The sequence below is a fragment of the Mauremys reevesii genome, linkage group 8 (assembly GCF_016161935.1).
Source record: "Mauremys reevesii isolate NIE-2019 linkage group 8, ASM1616193v1, whole genome shotgun sequence".
NCBI lineage: Eukaryota > Metazoa > Chordata > Testudines > Geoemydidae > Mauremys > Mauremys reevesii.
The window spans coordinates 84,960,153-84,982,154 of record NC_052630.1 but is presented as its reverse complement, the minus strand read 5'-3'; the positions used below and the strand labels follow the sequence as shown (position 1 = coordinate 84,982,154).

At 41.2% G+C, this 22,002-nt stretch overlaps 1 protein-coding gene and 1 long non-coding RNA gene across 8 annotated transcripts in view; one reads left to right on the top strand and one right to left on the bottom strand.

Annotated features, from left to right (window-relative positions):
* Positions 1 to 2,683: 2,683 nt before the first annotated feature.
* The window catches only part of USP33 (ubiquitin specific peptidase 33), an 82,527-nt gene continuing 63,208 nt past the window's right edge, over positions 2,684 to 22,002 (bottom strand). For 6 of the 7 annotated variants that reach the window (XM_039485905.1, XM_039485908.1, XM_039485906.1 and 3 more), the window contains 6 exons: positions 21,212 to 21,381; positions 19,213 to 19,294; positions 13,660 to 13,768; positions 7,788 to 7,890; positions 7,121 to 7,189; positions 2,684 to 3,921 (listed from right to left, as the gene is read on the bottom strand). In XM_039485905.1, the coding sequence (XP_039341839.1) occupies positions 3,764 to 3,921; positions 7,121 to 7,189; positions 7,788 to 7,890; positions 13,660 to 13,768; positions 19,213 to 19,294; positions 21,212 to 21,381 (691 nt within the window). In that variant the 3' untranslated portion in view covers positions 2,684 to 3,763. Of the gene's footprint in view, positions 3,922 to 7,120; positions 7,190 to 7,787; positions 7,891 to 13,659; positions 13,769 to 19,212; positions 19,295 to 21,211; positions 21,382 to 22,002 lie in introns of those variants that run through there. The other variant, XR_005583916.1, reaches the window with a different exon arrangement.
* LOC120370772 lies at positions 9,918 to 11,564 on the top strand. Its single transcript, XR_005583921.1, has 3 exons — positions 9,918 to 10,118; positions 10,229 to 10,364; positions 11,126 to 11,564. It is a non-coding gene; the product is annotated as an uncharacterized LOC120370772 (long non-coding RNA).

Sequence of the window (22,002 nt, the reverse complement as noted above, 5' to 3'; positions counted from 1 at the left end):
TTTGAAAGTAGTAGTGTCCGTTGGTCCACACATACACCCTTGCGTTGCCTCATGGTTTCATCCAAGGTGATAAAGGGCAGGGCAGACCGACCATGTCTCCAGTTCTTTCTCCACCACCAATTGAATAGATCCGCAGCAAAGGGGAAGGAGGATGGGAAGTGGAATACAGAATGTGCCCACACACTTAAAAGAACCTGCAGTTACAGGTAAGTAACCTCTTCTTTGAGTGATGGCCCCTATTGTATTCCACTGAGGGTGATTAACAAACAGTACCTAATTTGGAGGAAGATGCAAGGATGAGGATGGAACAGTTGAGGGGAGGATAGCAGTGCCAAATGAGTCATCTGTTGCAAAAGTATGTACCGAATTCCACGTGACTGCTCTACACGCTTGGGCTCTTGTGGAATGGGCTTTCACGCCGAGCAGTGGAGGCAGTAGCGACAACTAATAGCAGAATGTAATGCACCCCGAAATCCACTTGGAGATTCTCTGTGTGGAGATCGCTTGCTCCTTAGCTCTCTCAGCTATTGCAATAAGGAGACGTACTGATGAGTCTTGTCCCCTGCAGGTAGATGGCCGTGGCCTGGCAGACGTGGAGAGAATGAACTTGTCGTTCCTCTGCTGAGACATGACGCTTTGGAAAGAAAGCAATTAAATATATGAGTTGGTTGAGATGAAACTGGGATATTACCTTTGGTGGAAAATTGGGAAGTAGGTGAAGGGAGACTTTGTCCTTCTGGAAAATGGTGAAGGGGGGCGGGGGTCTGCCATCATGGCCCCAAAGTTCACCTACCCTTCTTGTCAAAGTGATAGCCACAGATAATGCAACTTTTATGGAAAGGAAGGACAGAGCAGGAAGCCAGCGGTTCAAAGGGCTGTTTCATTAGTGCCATCAGAATTAGGGTTGAGGTCCCACTGGGGAGCGATAGGTTGTATGGGTGGGAAAGTTCTGAGGAGGCCTTTCCAAAACCTATTAGTCAACAGATGTGTAAATATAGAGAGTGTCCTTCCATGGAGGGTATAAGGCATTGATTGCCGCTATGAGGACCTTGAGAGAGTTGAGGGCAAGCCCCAATGTCTTCCAGGACAGGAGATAACTGAAAAGGAGGGGAATCTCCACTTCCTGTGGAGAAAGCCCTTTTTGTTCGTCCCAGGAGGTGAAGAGTTTCCAGTAGGAACACCTAGTGGACTCTTTTCTGCTGCTCAAGAGGCTGTCTTGCACTTCCGATGAACACTCCCATTCTAGAGAAGCTGCCTATCCAAATACCATGCCGTGAGGTGACATGTCTGCAGATTGGTATGTCTGAAACCAGAACTGTCTTGGCAAAAATGGGGCAATCAGAATGACCATGGCTCTCTCCTGCCTGATCTTGTGGAGTACTCATGGCAGGAAAGGTAGAGGGGGGTAAGGCATAGTTGGTCTGGTCTGACCAGCGGAGTATGAGAACATCACCTTGAGAGTGGATACCGATACAACTCCCCAACCCCCTGAGCGACTTCCATGCTGCCTTCTTGGGTACAGTTTGGTAAGGAGTTGCAGATACTGCACCCGGATGAAACGTGGGCTTCTCCCAAGCAGTAGAGGCAGCATTGATGTTCACAGCTGATCAAGAAGGAACGAGGGCAGGCAGCATGGGTACTGAGGTGGTGGTGGGGTGGGGGGACGGGTAACTCGTAAACACATTCCCCCGAAGTCTCACTTCTACTACAAATACTACTAAAAGCTAAAACTACATTAAAACAGTAAAAACAGAAAACACTTCAAGAAAAACTAACTATATACAATTCTAAACATTTGAAGGTTCGTCATACTCGAGAGAATACTAGTAGCTCTCACTCGGACCATACAGCAATGAGAAGGAACTGGAGACAAAGTCAGTCCACCCTGCTCTTTATCACCTTTGACGAAACCATGAGGTGAGGCAAGGGTGCATCCACGAACCAATGGACACTACTACTTTCAACTACTCCAGCTTCGGACGCGTGCGTAAACACACAATGGAATACAATAGGGACTATCACTCGAAGAAGGCGGCGAACCTGCCCCCACAAGGTCTCTGCCAATCTGACCCAGGGGAAAATTCCTTCCCAACCCCAAATATGGCGATCAGTTAGACTCTGAGCACATGGGTAAGACCCACCAGCCAGACACCTGGGAAAGAATTCTCTGTAGTAACTCAGAGCCCTCCCCATCAGCTACTGTAGACATTTGCTGCTAGCAGTCGCAGATCATGCCTTGTAGGAAGTCTCATCGTACCATCCCCTCAGTTGTAATAAACCATAAATCCAGTGTTCAGAGAGAGTATTATTATTATTTTATTTTATAAGCTGAGAGAACCTGCTTCAATACAGAGATGCCCCCTCCTCGCCTGCACACTCGTAGTTGTCACTTTCCACTCCACACTCTACATGGGATATCATTAAACAACTACAACTCAAACTTGATGGGGACCCCATCCTGAAAGAAATCTTTCCTGAACCCCTCTTCCGGCCTTCAAACAACCCACAGGGTGGTCCAATAAAAGATATTACCTCATGTTGTCTCTAAACACTATCTCCTAATACCTAAATGGGGAAAACTTTAAGGAACACTTCTTAAACACGTGAAATCTGTATTGCAATCAAGTTACTTTTAAGTGAAATACAAATAATTATAAAGAATTCAAACACATTTGAATAAATATTTCCAGTTTTTAAAAGGTCATTTTTATTTGAACCAGCCTTGAATAATGTTGATTAGCTGGTAGCTGTATCAGGCAGAAAAAAAAGAAAAGAAAGAAGATTGAATGCCATTCACATTCCAGTATAAATTATCCAGCAAGATTTTGTAATCTTGCAACATATTTTATCCAACTTCTGACATCACAAATCATGCCAAAAAGTGTAATTATACAATAATTTTTTTCAGAAGGAACTGTTTATGCGTTTAATTAAAAAAAGACTAGACAATTTAATTTCTCAAGTGCGCATCAGTCTCATGTCCACAATCATTTACATTCCACGCTTCATGCTCTCAAACAAATATCCTAAAGACTAAGATTTTTTTCCATCACTGATACTATTGAAGATATTAGGTAGGTTTATATACAGAAGCTTATTATACGATTTAAACTTTAGTAGGCAATAAGTTACTGACATATGCTGACCAAAACAATATTCCATCCAGACTAAATTATATATTTGATACATTCAAATAAGAAAAGCATTTGAAAGTTTTATGCTGTTCATTATTTTATACATTGCAGTGCAAACAAAAAAAAGTGAAACTTAACTTTTCCTGAGTGTTTACTACGTCCCCATGATCCATTTAAAATATGCTCTTTTTATACCTAGTCTTGTCAAAACTGTACAATTAAAGACATGCTGCATTTTGTAAATTTCAGAAAAGACTGATCAGCAATTCATAGCGATATTTAAAAGCATTTTTAAAATCCTTCATCTCAATTTTATAATTCTACAAAGGATAGCATAGGTTTAACATGTAGCAAAAATTGTGCTGACTTTTTTTCAATTAACCAAATGTTCCAAAATATGTAAGTCACATACCTTCCAAAACATGAAGGGAATGGTCTGTCTGAAAGGTTTCAAAGTAAATTTTTTAACAATCTATATTATAAGTTTCAACTAATTCTTCCGTTACTAACATAATGCCCAATGAGCTGCCCCTTTCTAGGCAAAAATAAAATAAAAACTAAACACCTTTCAGGAATGTGTTTTAGGCAAGTGGAAAGGATTTCTGAAAAATTCATCTTTGTGGTGATGGCTACAGACTACGAGTTTCTAATTCAATCTTGTCCTCTGTTTGAAGCACATCAAGTTCTACTGGAGCAACAGGTGGTCGGAGCATGATCTCTGGTCCGCCCCCATAGATTGACTGGAGAAAATTCCAAGTATCTTCGGAAATCTGTCCAGAATCTGCTCCTGAAAACAATATATTTAATCTTTTTCAAAAGCGTATCTTAAAAAGTTTAGATTATGAGTTAGAGTAAAGTATCAGAGGGGTAGCCGTGTTAGTCTGGTTCTGTAGAAGCAGCAAAGAATCCTGTGGCACCTTATAGACTAACAGACGTTTTGCAGCATGAGCTTTCGTGGGTGAATACCCACTTCTTCGGATGCACTTCTTGCATCCGAAGAAGTGGGTATTCACCCACGAAAGCTCATGCTGCAAAACGTCTGTTAGTCTATAAGGTGCCACAGGATTCTGAGTTAGAGTAAAAAACTCTTGTATGGTTTAAAAAAAAAGATGTTTAAGAGTGGCAGAAAACTTCTTGCCCTAAATACTAAACACTCAAATTTAATATCATCCCTTTGAATTTCTGCAGTAACACTGTGCATACTATCCAACCGGATGACAGTATTTTATAAGTGAACTGTCAAGAACATAATGGAGAACAAACTTTCTTACATTTAATACTGATTGATACCAAAACCAACTGGTCACCAGAGAATGTGGCACTTAATTTATCTCAAATGTACAACTAGCATATCAAATCACAAAATAGGTTATAAAATGTGAAGTTTCTATAATGAATCATCTTATTTGATAAATTTGTCCACCAGGCTGATTGCAGACAAGCTTGTGTTCAGCTCCTGGCAATCAATAAAGGATTTTACATCCAACTCCAGCTAACTAAGGCATGGAGTTAAGGGACTCCACAGAGTCCAGTCTGCTCACAGTGGCTGAGACAAAGTACTAAAAGTGAGGACTATAAAGCAGGAAACACGAAGAAATTCTCAGAACCCAAGGAAGAATACACCTTAAAAAGAATAGGACATTAAAGATGAGAACAACAGAATTACATTGACTAACAGGTAGGTGTTGGATCAGCAATTATGTGGTGCTGTACAGTATTTACCAGAGTTCCTGTCACCTATCTCTCTTTCAACTCAGAGTCAATGCAAGGCAAGTGAGTTTAGTACAAATACTTTTCCAACTCCTATCGAGTTCTATTATGGCTTAGGATAGCTTAAGCTAGAGTGAGAGCTTGGTGACCAATCTACCAGCAGTAAGTGATTTAACAGTTTCCTTGTTGTATGTTATGGTCAGATGCTTAACATTAGGAACACTGTGCCATGTGTGTATATAGAGTTTAAACAATTAAACCTCTAATATGCCCTGGGTCTAAGTCTCATAGAAACCAAGTAACAGGTTAATGTAAATATTTAACCCACTACTTGTAAACTTTAAAACCAATCTTAGAGGATAATATTATGAAATGTATTACGATGAATTTTGAAAGAGTACGGTTACTACATTACTCCTGGGGGAATTCTGTGCCACTCTGTGCATGCATATTTCATGTGCTGTGCATATTTTTAATGTATTTTTTGTTGCAGAAAATAGCTTCTGTTGAAAAGTTGCTGCAGTTATGCCTTTTTACCACCAGAGGACGCTGTGGTACTAGAACAGAGCAGCAGCTCCTGGCCAACCCCAGCTCCATAGGGAAGAGAAAGAGCCTGCCTTCTTCACAGCACCTATTGGGCCAGGTCAGGAGATGTGGGGGGAGACAGACAGTGTAGGCTGCTGGGGGGTTAGATGTGGGCTAGTGGAGGAGGACAGACTAGGGCAGGGGACTGAATGCGAGTGGAGGTGCAAGGCCACGGTGGGAGGGAGGTGCAGGGCCACATGAGCAGAGGGGAAGGGGTACAGAGCTACAGAAGCGAAAGGGGATGGCTGAGCGGGGGCACAAAGACACATTGGGACAGGGGGTGCAGGGACACATGGAAATGAGGGGAGGAGGCTGGCTGAGGGCTGTAATGACACATGGGGACAGGGTGTAGGTTCATACAGGGATGGTGAGTGGGTGGCTGAGTGGGGGTGGAAGGGCACATGCTGACAGGGGCAGATGTGCCTGACTGAATGGGAGAGGCTAGGGGTCAGCATGATGGATGCTCCCTAACAATCCCCCCCCCCCCCACAAAAAACCCATTCCATATTTCTCCCACCCATACGCAACAACCCTTCAAGTTCATACCCAGGCTCCTTCCCAGCAACTACTTTGCTTTCCCTCAGCTCCTCCGTTATCCCCGACTTCCCCAAGCCTTTGCAATGTTTGAGGGGTGCGGGAAATATGGTTCTGTACTGTACTTTAAATGAATTACTCCTCAGAGTTCTGTATTAATATGCCTAGTAAGAATCTATTTGTCAAAAAACATTTCCTGAATTTTTGTTTTCTGTATTGTTACAGATATACTTGCTGACAGGTATTTTGAAATAAATTACCAAAATAATTGAAACTGGTATGATTATATTGTGTTATTTTGAGAAATAAAGTAAGCAGATTTTAAAATATTTGTGCAGAATTTTTAATTTTTTGGCACAGAATTCCCCCATTAGTACTATATGCTATGAATGCAGATGACTTCCTCTGTATGTAATGACCTACCAACAACAGTCCACTAAAGGATCCCAGTTCTCTCATTCAAATCCACTTCAGAACACTGATTTCAATCAGGCTCACAAAAATTATTAAAATTATTTTAAAAATTTAATATGATCTTTTTCCTCTAGGTCTCCCAGTGCATTTTTTCCTATACTTTTCCATTTTCTGCATTTCTCTTGGGCACAGACTGATATTTTTGTCTTGTACAGTGCTGAGTACATACATATTGTGGCTACATTCTTTTAGTTTGAAGAAATTCTTGATTCAAACTGATGGTCCAAATCAGGACAGACTATTTAAATGGATGTATCTTACATCCAGTAGCTTCAAAGCCAATACCTCCAACCTAGAGGGAAAAGACTCCAAGCTCAAAGCAAATTGAGTGGTACATATCTAATGAAAGACAACAGAGAAAATACTTTCCCCCGCAACAGAAAATTAGTTCTCTACACTATTTTCTATACTCATATCTGTAGTTGGATTTATCTGCAACAGAAACTAGTCCATTAATTTTCTTGGGTAAACTGTTAGGTGGCCTGGCTGCTTGGGGTCACATGTCTGTTTTTTTCTCCAATTGCCATGCATATATTATCTGAAATTTAGCATGAAGAGTATAAAACCACTAAAACCTATGGTTTATAACAGAAATGCATATAGAACTTCATAGCAGCATGTTTCCCAAGCCATTAACAAAGAATAGGCTACATAAAGAATTTATAATATCAGTAGATACTCACCTTGTTTTAATATAACATTACTACATTTAGTGACTGCAATTTTCGTATTATCAATAGGGCCTGGAGGATCTAGTGTGGAAAAAAAATGAATAAAAGATTAGGACTCTGAAAATGGAAAGAAAGTTTTTTTTTTTTTTTTTTTAAAACAGCATTGCAGTTGAGTTGCCTGCCATTTGGTCTACTGACTGCTGAATTGTATACTTTGTACAGAGGAAAAGGAAACATGCTTTCAGCAACAGTACTATGATATGAAGACACAAATGGACATTTTTCAAAGAGTAATCATTGCAATAATGAATAAAATCTTCAAGCAGTTTCAAAAGCAAGTTAGCCACAAATGTTATCCTTAAACAATCCCAAAAACAGGGTATTATTGAATATTTAAATTGTAGCTTTACAAAAGAGATTTGCACCTGAAGATAGCTCTATTAACGACACTAGTATGCTGTGAAATTGACTTCCTGCATAATATTTGGAACTATCAAAGCATGCATTAAATATTTTCTTTACTGTTCTGCTCATGATATTCTTTGTTCTATCCTTCTGACAACATTCAGACATATTTCACTTTACTGTTACTACTATTTGATAAGGCAGAGAACATAATGGAAGAGCACAGATTACCTACCTACTGAAGAGAGTTTTACAACCCCAAATAGCTACTTACCACTGTCTTTCCCCTTCACAAATCCTTCCCATTCTCTGAACCACTGCATACTGATGCAGTAAAAAATGGATGGTGATTCTTCTTCTTGGAATGCTCTGTTGAGCTGGAAAAAACAATAAAACAGACAGGCCCATTACCTGCATTGTTATAGTTAGATGCAAAATGATTTTTTTCAGTAAACCATGATTTCTATCTAATATCTGATGAGTAGAGCAGCAATATTTGGATTGATACAAAATTATTTAAACATTCTCAGGGTATCAAAGCAGTAAACACTTGGTAGTCTTGAATCTCAAGAAAATATCTGAAAGTTAAATCCTACATCATTTGAGAGTTTAAAGATTGTAGGTTTCCTTTGAATAAACTAGTACCATAACTAATAACTAAAACTAATGCTCCTGTATTGTATTGCACACCCACATACGCAGTTGCCAGAGATTTTTTCTTTAGTGGCATCCGGAGGGATGACCATATGCTCATGGAGCCCTGTGCTCATGCACCCATACAAGGAGTGCCACTGGCCCTGCGTCCTCTCAGTTCCTTCTTGCCATCAATTCCGACAGAGGGGTAGGAAGGCAGGTCATGGAATGAACATGAACACCACATCTCAAAGAACAACAGTTACAGACGGTTAGTAACTGTTTTTTCTTGAGTGCTTGCTCATGTCGATTCCACGCTAGGTGACTCCCAAACACTATCCGTGGCGGTGGACTCAGAGTTCATAGACGTGCTGCTTGCAACTCTGATCTTCCGAAACTCTCACTGTCCCGTCCTGCTGGATGATGGCATAGTGGGAGGCAAATGTATAGACCGAAGACCATGTAGCAGCTTTGCAGATTGGTAGCTGCACGAGGTACCTGACGATGCCTGTACCCTCCTGGAATGGGCAGTTATGACAACCGGGAGCGACACGCTCGCCTGTTCATAATAAAATTTGATGCAGGAGGTTATCCAAAATGAGATCCTTTGGTACGATACCAGCAGACCTTGCATCCTGTTCGCCACCTCTATAAAGAGCTGTGTTGACTTGAGGAAGGGTTTTGTTCTGTCGATGTAGAAGGCCAGGGCCTATCTAACAGGAGAAAGAACTATATACAACAAGAAAAGTCTAAACCACTAGGGTAAGAAGTCTTGTGAGAGCCAGAGACCGTTTCAGCAACCGTCACAGGCGGTAAGAAGGAACTGTGAGGTCACAGGTCTGGCGACGCCCCTTATAACAGCGTATGAGCACAAGGCTTGAGGGGGTGCTACAGACAGCTGTACGGATACCACTAAGGGAAATATCTCTGGCAACTGTGCATGTGGGCGCACACACACCTAGCATGGAATTGACATGAGCAAGCACTCGAAGAAGAATTCAAGTTTTATCTATTTGATTTTCCTACAAGTTTACATGGATGCCTAGAGAGATCATAAGTAAGGAAGTTAATATTTAGATTGTTTAAAATTCTTATTTCATGACTGTGTTTGTTTACACCTATTTAACTAAAACAACTAACAACTAGAGGGGGAAAAAATCACTTTGTTAAAGATTCTCCAGCTCAGCCCCTTCAAGAACTCAGAAAGTTCTTATTTCTGGGTCTTCCAAGAAGACTCTGAGGAAAACAGGACAGAGAAGTAGAATAACTTTTTTTTAAAAACAACCTTTCGATTCTTCTTTCTACATCATAAAAAAAGATTTTTCCACTCAGCAGGTAAACTCTTTCTGGTTAAGATGCTATCTCCCCTATCTTTCTGGCAGAAGTGATGGTGATCATAGAATCATAGAATATCAGGGTTGGAAGGGACCTCAGGAGATCATCTAGTCCAACCCCCTGCTCAAAGCAGGACCACCTTTTTGATGGAAAGCCATGGGTTCAACCGGCAGACTAGTCAGTCCTTTTAACACTAGACTGAGGTCCCATTGGGGTGGGAGTGGATGCCCGGGTTGTGGGAAGAGGTTTGCTATGCCTTTAAGAAACCTTTTTGTAGTTGGGTGGGAGAAGATTGAGTAGCCTTCTACCCGCTAGTGGAAGGTTATGATCACTGCTAAATTAACCTTCAGTGAGCTAATAGAGACACCCGATTTCTTTAAGGTTAACATGTAGTCTAGGACCACCGTTGGGGTGGCTAAATTAGGGGTAACACCCTTGGGTTGGCACCAGATCTGGAATCTCTTCCATTTCTGAAGTTAGGTACGACGAGTAGTGCCCTTTCTACTGTGTAATAGCACCTCCTGTACCTCCTCAGAGCAAGATGTTTCTGTGTGCTGGAACCATAAAGGAGCCACGCTTTGAGTTGCAGGACCTGCAGATTGGGGTGGAGGGTGTGACCCTTGTTCTGTGACAGGAGGTAAGGAGTGACTGGTAGTCATCGGTGGACGTAATGCCAGCTGCAACATCTGCCTGGGCCAGGTGGGGGTGATCAGAATGATGTTTGCTTTTTCCCTTTTTATCTTCAAGAGAACTTTCAGCAATAGAGGGAATGGGGGAAAGGCATAAAGAAGGCCCTTGTCCCAAGGAAGGAGGAGAGAGTCTCCCATGGAGTGTCAACCAATCCCTGCCCTGGAACAGTACTGTGGACACATTTCTTTTTTTGGTGAGTAGCAAGCAAATCTACTACCGGCATACCTCACTGTCAGAATATGTTGTGTAGAATCGACTCTATTTCCCATTCATGGTCGTGTGGAAATTTGCGTCTGAGACTGTTGACTATCGTGTTGTGTATTCCTGGTAGATAAGCCTTTGATATTAGGACATTGTGGGAGATGCACCAGTTCCATAGCTTCAGTGCTTCTTCGGACAGGAAATAAGACCTGGCGCCTCCCTGTTGGTTTATGTAGTACATGCAGGCCATGTTGTCTGTTATGACCTTTGTATGCGTGTCCTTGATCAGTGGGAGAAAGTGATCACATGCATTTCTGACCACTCTGAGCTCAAGCAAGCTGATGTGGAGACACATATTTGCTGGAGATGATCTGTCATATGTTGTATTGCCATTGAAATGCGCTCCCCACCCTATAAGGGATACATCGGGGGGGCGGGGAGGAAAAGGAATGGGGAAGACTGAGCAAACAGGATTCCCATACAGACGTTTACTGGGTCCTTCCACCAGTCTAAGGATTGCTTGACCCTGGTGGGCATCGATACAAGCTTTCCTATGTTGTCTCCTGTAAACCAAACTGAACCAAAACTGCCACTTCGAGATTGAGGGCTGAGTCTATTGTGGTCCCTATTGCTTTCCCTTGGGGAATCTTGATTTCTTTCTTTGTGTTTCATAAGATCTCTGACAAATATTGAGGTGTGTATTGCAATGACAAGGACTTACACAGTGGCTAATGGCTGTATTTTCTTTTGTAGGCTGGCATGTATATCCCCAGGGAATGAAGGGTCGCATATGTCTTTTCGGCTTCGTTTCCTCAAAGGGTAGTTCTTCCACAGTGGTTTGGACCTCTTTCAGGAAGCCCTTCTCATAGCCACAGCCATGGAAACTGAACGAGCCGCTGTGTCTGCCACGTCTAATGTGGACTGTAGAGATATTTTCACCATCAGCTGGTCCTCATTAATTATTGCCATGAATTAGTCTTTGTGGGAGGTCTGGGAGCTGATCGATAAAGAAATTCACATTGTTCTGGTAGTCGTATTTGGCCAACATGGCCCAATAATTAGCCACCTGGAAGTGAAGAGTGGCTGATGAATACACTTTTCTGAGAAACAGTTCCAAGTGTTTCCCATCTTGGTGGATTTAAACTGGTATTGGAGGCCTCTAGAATTAACCACATCCACAATGATGGAACTGGAGGCGGGTGGGAAAATAAAAATTCGGTGCCCTTTGCCGGCCCATAATACTTTTTGTCCGTCCACTTACATGTCAACAGACTGAACGCAGGGGTCTGCCAAATAACTCTGACAGGATGCAGGAGTGCCTCATTAACTGGGAGGGCCACTCTGCTAGAGATGGAAGAGTGTAGATTGTTTGCCAGTTTGTGGTGAAGTTCAAGTCACTTTGTGCAGCTGGTATTTGCAGGGCTTTTGCCACCCTCTGAGCTAAGCGATTTAAAATCATCTGTCATGGATGGCGGAGGGGGCATGTCTGCCTCATTAGGTGAGGACAATGAGAGACAAGCTTGAGGCATGTATTCTCTTTCTGCCTCACCTTCAACTTCCTCCCCGTGTTGCTCAGGAGCTTCTGAACCCTTTGACACCACAGCAGAACAGCGGTGCCTCTTTGCCTGTTGGTATGCCACACTAGGGGCCTGGGACGCTTGTTGCCTCTGGGCCTGCCAGGGGTCCCAATAGGTCCACTGAGGATAGGGAGCTTGCGGCTGGTACTATGGCTGCCCAAACCATAGAGGTTGAGAGTTGGATGGGTGACACGCCTGGTGTCCATGATGAAATTGGAACGCGTATGGCGGGTAGGATGATGGTGGGAACCCAAGTCCTCTCACTCACTATCTGATTCTGATGAGGAGAAAGGTGGTGCGCAGCATGGAGATATCATTGACTCCAATGCTCTTGGAAAACTCGGCATCAGAGCCCCAATACTGAATAGGGGCGAGTCTGGTGCATCAGACACTGAGAGATCTGTTGCGGACTGGAAATCGGTCGGTGCAGGCGACGGAGGAACTAAGGGTTGTCCGTGCCGAATGGCTTTTACCAACAAAGTTGGAGATGCAGACCTAGTCATATAGTCCATCAGTGCCACGCGCGCTGAGGTCAGTGCCGATGACCATGCAGATGTAGCCTTCGCCACTGCAGATCTTACATGCTTTTCATGCCCCCACATCAAGTACCAGTACTTCTTTGCCCATGCCCATCGGGTCTTTGGGCAGATCGACTTGCTCTGTTGGCTTGGTACCGCACATGCTCTAGATGGCTTTGGCACCGTCAGTACCGATCATTTCCGGCTCAATCGGGGCTTGCTATGGGGACTCACAGGCCTTTTCTTAGTGGTCTTGAGTGAGTGGCTCGTCTCCTTGGGATCACCTGCCTTCAACATAGAAGGCTGCAGTGATAGCTCTTGCTGGGACTCCTGGGGTTGAAGCCTTAACTCTTTGTCCTTCTTGGATCTAGGTTCTAACTGCTGGCACCAACCACACTTTTGTGAATTGTGCTTTTTCCCCAGGAAGTGAATGCACTGCAAATGTCCATCTGTCATTAGGATGAATTTTTTGCTGCTAAGTCACTTTTTGAAGCCTGGGGAGCCAGGCATACCCTTGTCCAGGGGCGGGTTTGCACCCCTCCCGCCAACCCTTTCTTCTTCTTTTTCCCCCACCCCCCCATGGCCAACTCAAAACAACCAGGTACTAAAAGAAAAAGGCTTCAAGGAAAGCTAAAATTTGCAAAATTATAGGGAGTTAATGATTCATTAATGGAGGATTAGCTCCCTCTCTAGTTAGGAGTGGTTGAGAAAGAACTGAGAAGAAAATGCCTGTGCACGGTGGCTAGCCTCATGACAACTGGGGAGACGCATGTGGGACGGACTGCTATTGAAATTCTCCAATTGGCAGTTTGGGGGTGCACACACACAAACCTATAGTGGAGCACTCATAGGGACAACACTACTCAAAGAAGAACTGATTGTTCACATGATGCTGGCTCTATTCCTTGTTTCCACCTAAGTAGCACTAATTAAAAAAAAATCAGCTAAAAACATAATCAGTGTTTCCTTATTGTTACAGGTCCCACATACGCAATTGCCATAGATACCACAGAGATATTATATTATTGCAAATGAGAGTAGGTGGTTCATGTAAAAAACCTGCTCTATTGAAGTACGAATCACACTATGAAAGAATTTGAGAATCCTGGTCAAAATATTACTTCTGAAGAATCTATAAGATAAGGACAAAAAGACTGGAAACAATCAGAGAATACTGATTACTAATTTTTACCCGAATAAACATTTCCAATTCAGTCTTCCTTCTTTTTTCAGTTTTCTCAGCCTCTATTTGGCAGGTATGACAAACATACAGGTGGTTAACAGCCGGTCCTCCCCCATACCTATAATCATAGTAAATTTCATTATTAGTTTCATGACAAATATTTCATATTTCTCCTCCACATTTCTAATAGCCACGAGAATGCCAGCACCAGATTCTGTTTGCTTTAATGACATGTGGCAAACAAACTCAGAAGTATAGGCTGAATTTCTTATTTTTAATGCTATTACCTTGGATAATTCATCTGTAAGTTGGGGCAAAGCACACCTGCACATACTAATAGGAGCTATTGAAAGCTGTCTATGATACACTCAGGTTCTGGTCACTATGACACATGTAGACTACCATTTATTCTCTACACTACAGTAATATTTACCATAACTGGGGATACTGGCATTTGATCTTTGGAAACAAATATATTTAAGATTCTGCCTCACTAGACCCAGTTTGAATAGTTTATTATTGAAATCTTCTCCTAATAAAGAGAGTTGGCCACAAGTTCCTTCAATGAACTGCACCAAGTTAAAAAAAAAAAAGTATATTTAAAGATTATTTTTTATCTTTATTGCTCTGAAACTATCCACTACAAAAATGCAAACAACTCCACCCTCCACTCCTCACCCTCCGAAAGCCTTCATGGCTATACCATAAAAAAGCTAGTAGCAGTTTATTACCTCTAAACCCAACAGTTTTGAATGAAGAAAAAAATTAATACAATTAACAGAAAAAGCTTTAAAAAACAAAATACTTTTGGACATTTCTCCCAGATGAGGATTCAAAAAGCAGCTATTATTAGTCAGTTATTAACAATTTTATTTGCATTTTTAAATGCACAATTTATCTGACATGCACAGAGTCATTGTAGCTGTTTTATTTCACTTTTGTTTCTCAAAACCAATGAGCACAAAACTAAAACAAAACTATGGAGGTGGACTACAAGACCAGTAAAACACTCGACCCCACCCCATGCCAGTAAAAAGTTATGAAGTTTAAAAACAAAGAGACAGTATATATTTTAAATCCACCCACCACATGGCTTAAAGAAATTATCATTCACAAGAATAAAAGCTCTTCACCTGGTAATTCTGACTCAAAATCCTAATATAAGCATGTGTGATATGCCACATTAAAAATCTCCACTTCATATTTGTATGTCTCCAAAACGATTTACATGTATTTGCAAACATGTCACCAAGTTCTGTGTTGAACAATATTGCAATGGGGATATTTATTCTTGGCTCTCTACATCAGAGGTTCTCAAACTGTGGTCCGCGGATAGTTCCCTCTAAGGTGTGCGCCTGGGCAGCTGCACACAAGAGAACGAAGGGCTGCTCACCTAATTAGTGGAGTCACGCAGGCATGGCTCCACTAATTAAGTGCCTGGACCCTGGAGAAGACGCACATGTAAGGTGAGGTGGTGGACTTGGGGGGTAATAGGGGACAGGTGGGAGGAGGCAGTGGGGTGAGAAGAGGGGGTGGGGGGAATTTGGGACATGCAGGGCTGCAGTGGCCAGAGAAAGGGGTGACTTTCCCCAGTTCAGGGCTGCGGCTGCCGGGGAGAGACGGCCCTCCTTCCCAGCCTCAGCTCAGGGGCTGCCGTGGTGGGGGAGAGAGAGCCCCCTACTTCCCAGCCCCAGCTCGGGGGCTGCCGAGGTAGGGAAGAGAGGGCACATCCATCACATTAGAAAGGTAAGACTACTGATATTAAAATACAAGTTGTGCGCTTTTATTTGTAGAATAAAAAACTGTTTATTACTACTTTTTTTTATATAGTGCCTTTATCCAAACCGCTTTACAATAGTTAGCGAATGGTACACACAACATCTGGAAAGATCATTAAGTGGTCCGCTGAGTCCCTCAGCAATTTTCAAGTGGTCCATGGAAAAAAAAGTTTGAGAACCACTGCTCTACATGATTCCAACATCTAAACTTGGTCAACGTCCACTGTTTTGTTCATAGAAGATTATTTTGGAACGTGGCCCGCCAGAGGCCAGTTTGTTTACCTGCTGCGTCCGCAGGTTCAGCCTATTGTGGCTCCCACTGGCCGCGGTTCGCTGCTCCAGGCCAATGGGGGTGGCGGGAAGCGGTGGCCAGAACATCCCTCGGCCCACACCGCTTCCCGCAGCCCCCATTGGCCTGGAGCGTAGTTTTTTAAAATTAAATTAATGCTAAGTGTTTTTTTTGTTGTTTTTTTTAAAACCAAAAATGCAAGCCAGTCCTTTGAAGCAATGGTAAAAGGCACTTTACAACAATGCCTTGTTTACTCAGATGTACAAATAAGCTCCAGTCTAAAATCTGGCATGTAAGATCTTGATTCCGAAGAGAATTTTATTTGAAACCTGTGAAGATAGTAAGTTCGGTTGTTTAGGACTATTTAGATGATTATCACTCCATTTACAACAATTTAATTTGTGAAGATATTATCCTTCAAGATATAAAAATGTCGTATTTTGTTTAAATTAAAATTGAGTTATTTCATTACAATAAGATATTGTACCCACTCAGATTTTTGTCTCTTATCACTCATCAAACTTCATAGACGCATTTAAATCAGTGAGAGCCTTGTTTTAGCTCATGCACTAAACAATACTTTACAGGATCACATTTTAGATTTTGAACTACATTCTCTGCCTATATATATTTTCGAATGAACTAAGTCATATGCTGATTATACTATTTATTAAAAATAAAAAGGAAATGCACCCACTAAGAGCATTATTCTTTTTCTTCAGGAAATTTAGATTCATGAGAACACAACATGTACACTCTTTAGCCTTTACTCAAAAGGACACCTCAACACTGGGAAGAGGATGAGAGAACAAATACCACATGACAAATGTTAGCTATGTTGCTTAAATTGGAAGGCACTTGGATACAGAGATGAGTGCAGCATAAGAACGAGAGCTGGTCAGTAATTTTCTGTCAATTATTTCCTGAGAGAAAATGCAATTTCTGGAAAATTTTGATTTTTCCCCAAAAATTGATTTCTTGTTAGAAATATCAAAATGAAATATTTCATTTGGGAATGATTAACCCAAAATGGAATATTTATTTTTTTCTTCATTTCAACAAAACATTAAACAGTATTTGCCTATCATGGTACACTGTCTTACTAGATTTGTAATTCTGGCCCCCATTCTTACAGTTCTCCAGGGAACCCAGTCCAGAGGTAACTCCCATAAGACAATGCACTGATTTCCCTCTCACTGAGCTGCATGGTCATGGGTATCATATGACTCAGAGCATTATGGGAGATCTAGTCTAGCCAGGAATCTGGCCACATAGGGGAGAGTGGAATATCAGGCTCCCCAACTACAACTCCCCTAAGGCAATGCACCACAACGATAAAATGCAGGTTAACGTTGAAGTTACTTGAAACAAAGCATTTCAGAACATCCCAACAACCCAAAACAAAGTATTCTGATTTGGGGAATGTTGAAATGATTTGTTTTGATCAAAATATTTTGACATTTCCATATACACATTTTTCAGAATTTCTCTTCTGCTGATAATTTTGAAATTTCAAATTTTCATCTCATTTCAGGATGAAAACGAATGCTGAAGTGTCAGAATTTTCCACAGAATGGAAATGCCAATTTCTGCTCAGCTCTAACAAGTACCTCTATAGAACAGAACTTGTTTACACTCAGGTCTGCTCTGCATACAAGTTACACTGGTTTAACTAAAGCCAGGTCTACAACAGAAACTTTTGCAGGGATAGCAATGTTAGTTAGAGGTGTGATTTTTTAAATTACATTTCTATACTGACAACAGCCTCGTGTAGATGTAGTTATACTGGCATAAATTTGCTTTGGTTGGTATTGCTTATTTTGCTGGTATAAACTGTCTCTATACTAGAAGGGTTTGCTGGCACAGATCTGGCCTAAAACTGTGATTTTAAACTGATTAGTTAAACCAGTGCAACTTATATGTAGACAAGTCCTCTGAAAGTACTGGAGGCAGTTTGGTCTCAAACAGGTTTAATTCTACCTTTACTTGGTTCCACAACAAAAATCTGAACATTTTTAATGTAGTTTTTGATGAGTGAGATTTAACTTCATTTGCAATAAGAATTTCAGTTTTCTTCAACTGAAGAAGCCTTTTAGATCAGCATGGAAAGACTGCCCCACCAAGCTGTAGTCACTAGGTGGACCATGGGCCAAATCCAGACTGCCAGACGCTTTTGATAGATCCTGAAAATGTCTTTTTATCATTATTATTATTATCTTTTTTCTCTGATGGCTGGACCTTGACTATACATTGACCAGGAAATTTGGGCCTTGACAAAAAATAATTGACTACCGCTGTAGAGAGAGAAGGCAGCAGGCACTCTCTGCCTAGCATGAAATGCTGACAAGACCCCTGATTTGCTGTAAGGATAAGAACAGACATGGGAGGGACATGTCTCAGAATATGGTATTTTCAAAAGATCTGTAACTTTCTTGTGTTTTTGAAGAGTAAAATTCAGTTTCTTAATAGCTGTTATACTTTGGTCTAATTCTGGTTTTTGAACTTGGTGTGGGGGTGGTTAATGGCCTTAACCACTATTCATTAGTCAGTGGGAGGGGCAATAAGAACTATCAGGTCATATTTCCTCCCCGGCCTTCAATATGGAGGTAAAAGAGTAATTCCCGGTATCTCTGTAGGAACTCTAAAGAATTACTTGAGGAGTGAACCCTTCCTCTGCTGGGAGGAGAATGATGAGCATGGAAATGAGTGTCTATTGGGGTGGAGGGTGGTGAGCAAAAGAGACCTTGGGAAGCAGTGGCAAGTCCTGCGGGGGCAGAGAGATACTGCTTGTATGGGTTAGGTGTGATGAAAAAACAAGCTACATAGAGAAGTGGGAAGAAGCTGGGTGGTGGGGATATAGTAACACATTTCCATTTTTTGCTTGGGACTAGCTACAAACCATTACACCCCGGCTTGTGCTTTCATGTTCAGATGCCTGGGATTTAAAAGATAAAAATTCTTGGAATGTGTAATGGGCAACAGCGTCCTCACTGATCTCAATGGGGCTCCCATGAAGCTTTGTTTCTGTAAAAAGAATTGGGCCTTACAAGGGTCACTCTTTCAGGATGCACACAAACTCACCCTGCTAGAGGAGTGCAGAGTAATTACAGAGAACCCTCAGAAGTAAGTTATTTTGAAATAATTCTGACAGCTGACTGAGGCAAAAAAAGACAAAAAACAAGGGAACAAAAAGCTAGCTCTTTCTATAGGTAGGAAGCTGTGGGCAAAGCATGTTTTACTGACATCCTTTATTATTTTGTAGAAGAATATATATATATATATATAATTTATTGGTATGATACCCCAGTTATCGGCAACATCATTTACTCGGGCTGTCTTGTACAAAGCAAATTTCCTAAATCTGCACCTTGCACTCCCGGATACAAAGCTGAGAGAAGGAGTTCCATTTTTAAACACTAACCCTAAGATTTATGAACTCACGACTTAGCACAAATGCTGGCTCTCAAACCACAGCGCAAAGCAGTGTCAAGTTACCTGCTATATAGGGTATCCCATATGTTCTGAGGTAGCATTACAACCAAGTCCTCTATAAAACCAGCTTTACGTGGAAGAACACCTATAAAAGAAGAAAAAGGTCTTGCTACATTTTTTTTTTTGGGTGGCTATTCTACATAGTTATCTCTTTCCCTATCTCTAATGTTTTAAAGGTCTCTAAGTCACGAACCACCTTTTGACCAATTCAAATCAAAATATAAGATATAATATAGTAAATGTTGTTTTGAATGATCCGTCAAAGTACCAACTCAAGAGCAGTCTCTTAAAAGAGCCCCACTCTCTTTAAGATGTGGCTGAACATTTTACCGGAAAAGCTGAAGGGAATCATATCAAAGATTTAATTCAGACATATCTGAAAGCAGAAATGGATTGATTGTAAAGGCTTCTTTTAAGAATGCTGGTTGTAAAATGTTTTTTTAAAATGTAGGATTAAATTCTAATTTAAAATTGTTACTTAAGAGTTTCTGGATTACTCACGTAAAAGCCATTGGTTGTGACTTACCAAATTCTATTCCACTCACTATTCAGTAAAGCTCATTAGTTGTCTTCAGGCTTTCTAGATAGCATCAATAGTCCACAAAGAGGCATATGGATAATGAAAATTCAGGAAGAGGAGGAACAGCACAAAGGCTATGGGGATTATGGACTGTTTCATTTACTGTTGGCTCCTACTACTGTACGAACACTATGTACTATAAACAGCTATTGTACATACACAGCATCCAAGCCTCTCCCTGTGGGGAAAACTAGCGAAGATGATGCATCTGTGGATGTAAGGAACAGCAGGTCTTGAACGGTGTTCCACAGGATTCTTTGACACTAGGTAAGTTCCAACCTGCCACCTGTTGTCAGAAGAGGAGCCAAACTCTGATAGAAGACCCCACTCCTGGAAACTGATTTGTGGACCAACAGGGGTCCCAATTGGTTCACAGCTCCTATTTAAACCCAGCACAGCAACAGGAAATTGTCCATACAACTGCTTTCACCCTACTTAGGGCTGCTTCCCCAGCAATACCTGTTCATACTGCTGATCTCCTGGTAACCTGACCCTGACTGCCTCATGACACCTGACTCATGATTTTGCTCTCTGGCCTGTGTCTGACTCTGACCTCTGGATATCTGACCCAGCCTGACTCCTGACCCCTGATCCAACCACTAGGTCACACCATTTATGTCCTAATCTTGATAGTGGCATTTGTAGCAGTCCTGAGCAATGAGAAGGTGGTGCTATAGATCCATTGGGTTCTCATAGGCTCAGGTTCTCCTACTGCACACATACAACTCTACAAATGACCACAGGCACAGTATTTTCTCTTTTACATGGGCGAGGGTGCTGGATACTGCATGGTGGTTGCTTAGAAAGTCAGATGCCCAAATAAAGATGACATCGCAAAACACAGCTCTCACTAATGTCTAGCAGAGGAAGGACAATTTATAACTTGTGTACAAAACATGCAAAAAAGTTTCCTTGATCATTATTGTTTTCATGTTGGATACCCTGTTGTGCCCTATCATATCTGGGTTCCTGGGATTGTTATCCTCAGTGTGTAGTTGTGACAAGTATTTATGTTACAAGGTGTTAGTCCAAAGAGTTATTAGGGGAATATAACTACATAATCAAAGGTATAAAATGACAAAAAATCTATATAAATGTTTTGAAAAAATGCAGACCATATTAGGGTGCTATAGAAAAACATGCACACTGAGGAAAAATTATTATATACACTCTTTGTGGAATTACACTCTGTGGTCAGATCTTGACTGTAAAATACTTAAAGTAGGTCCCTAACCAGAAATGATGACAAGATAATAAATAACCTTGGCTTCTGGGTAACTGATAAGAGTAAAGAATAAGAAACTGATTACATACAAGTTCCAGTATTTTAAAAAATTCCCTGCTAGCCGGTGAAATAAGTCTTCATCCTCAAAGGCAGATGTTCTGTTTTACTGGTACGTCATAAAAGATTAGCAGTCTCACCTCCATGTATACAGAGGAAATCATTATTTGAAATAGGTCCTGGCTCAGCAAAAGTCTTGAATTTATTCAGCCACTGTCGAGAAATATAGAACTGCAGGAGACTTGGTTCCATCATAGTCAACAGACTTGATACCCTCTGTCTCTCTCTTCGTGCTTCTTCGTTACTCTTCCTATTATATAAATTAAAAAAAAGCATTAAGCACAGGATGTATCCTTATGTGTGGTGCTGATTTACTCTGAACACTGGTTTGGAAACCAACTTTTTCCTTCACTGAATTTCTGGGTCATTACATTTAATACACCTAAAAACCCAATTAAAAATATCCCATTACTATACCATTAAATAATTTTAATTCAAGTTAAAACAACCAATAGAAAAGACACCCATTTAAATAAAGGATTTGAATTTTAATGTGTACTACCAAGATATAAATATTCCACATGCTTGAGTTTATATTCTAATTTTGAAGTATTTGTTCACAACAAGCACAGTGTTCTTTTTGACAATATGGTCTATTCCTAAAAGGAACATAGAAGCAGTCATTGTGAGTCAGACCAATGACCATATCTTGGCCAGCAGCCTGTATCTTGTGCTTCTGGCAAAGACAAAAATATTATCAGACTGCATCTACTCATCTGTGCAATTCTATTGTAACTTATTTCTGCTAGACTCAGTATTCAACTTCCGGTAGCAAACACACATCCTTTCTTAATTTAAACTCGATGTCAGTATAAAGAATGTAACGCTTAAAAACAGAATAATAGTTGTAAAGCAGTTAAAAGATAAGAGT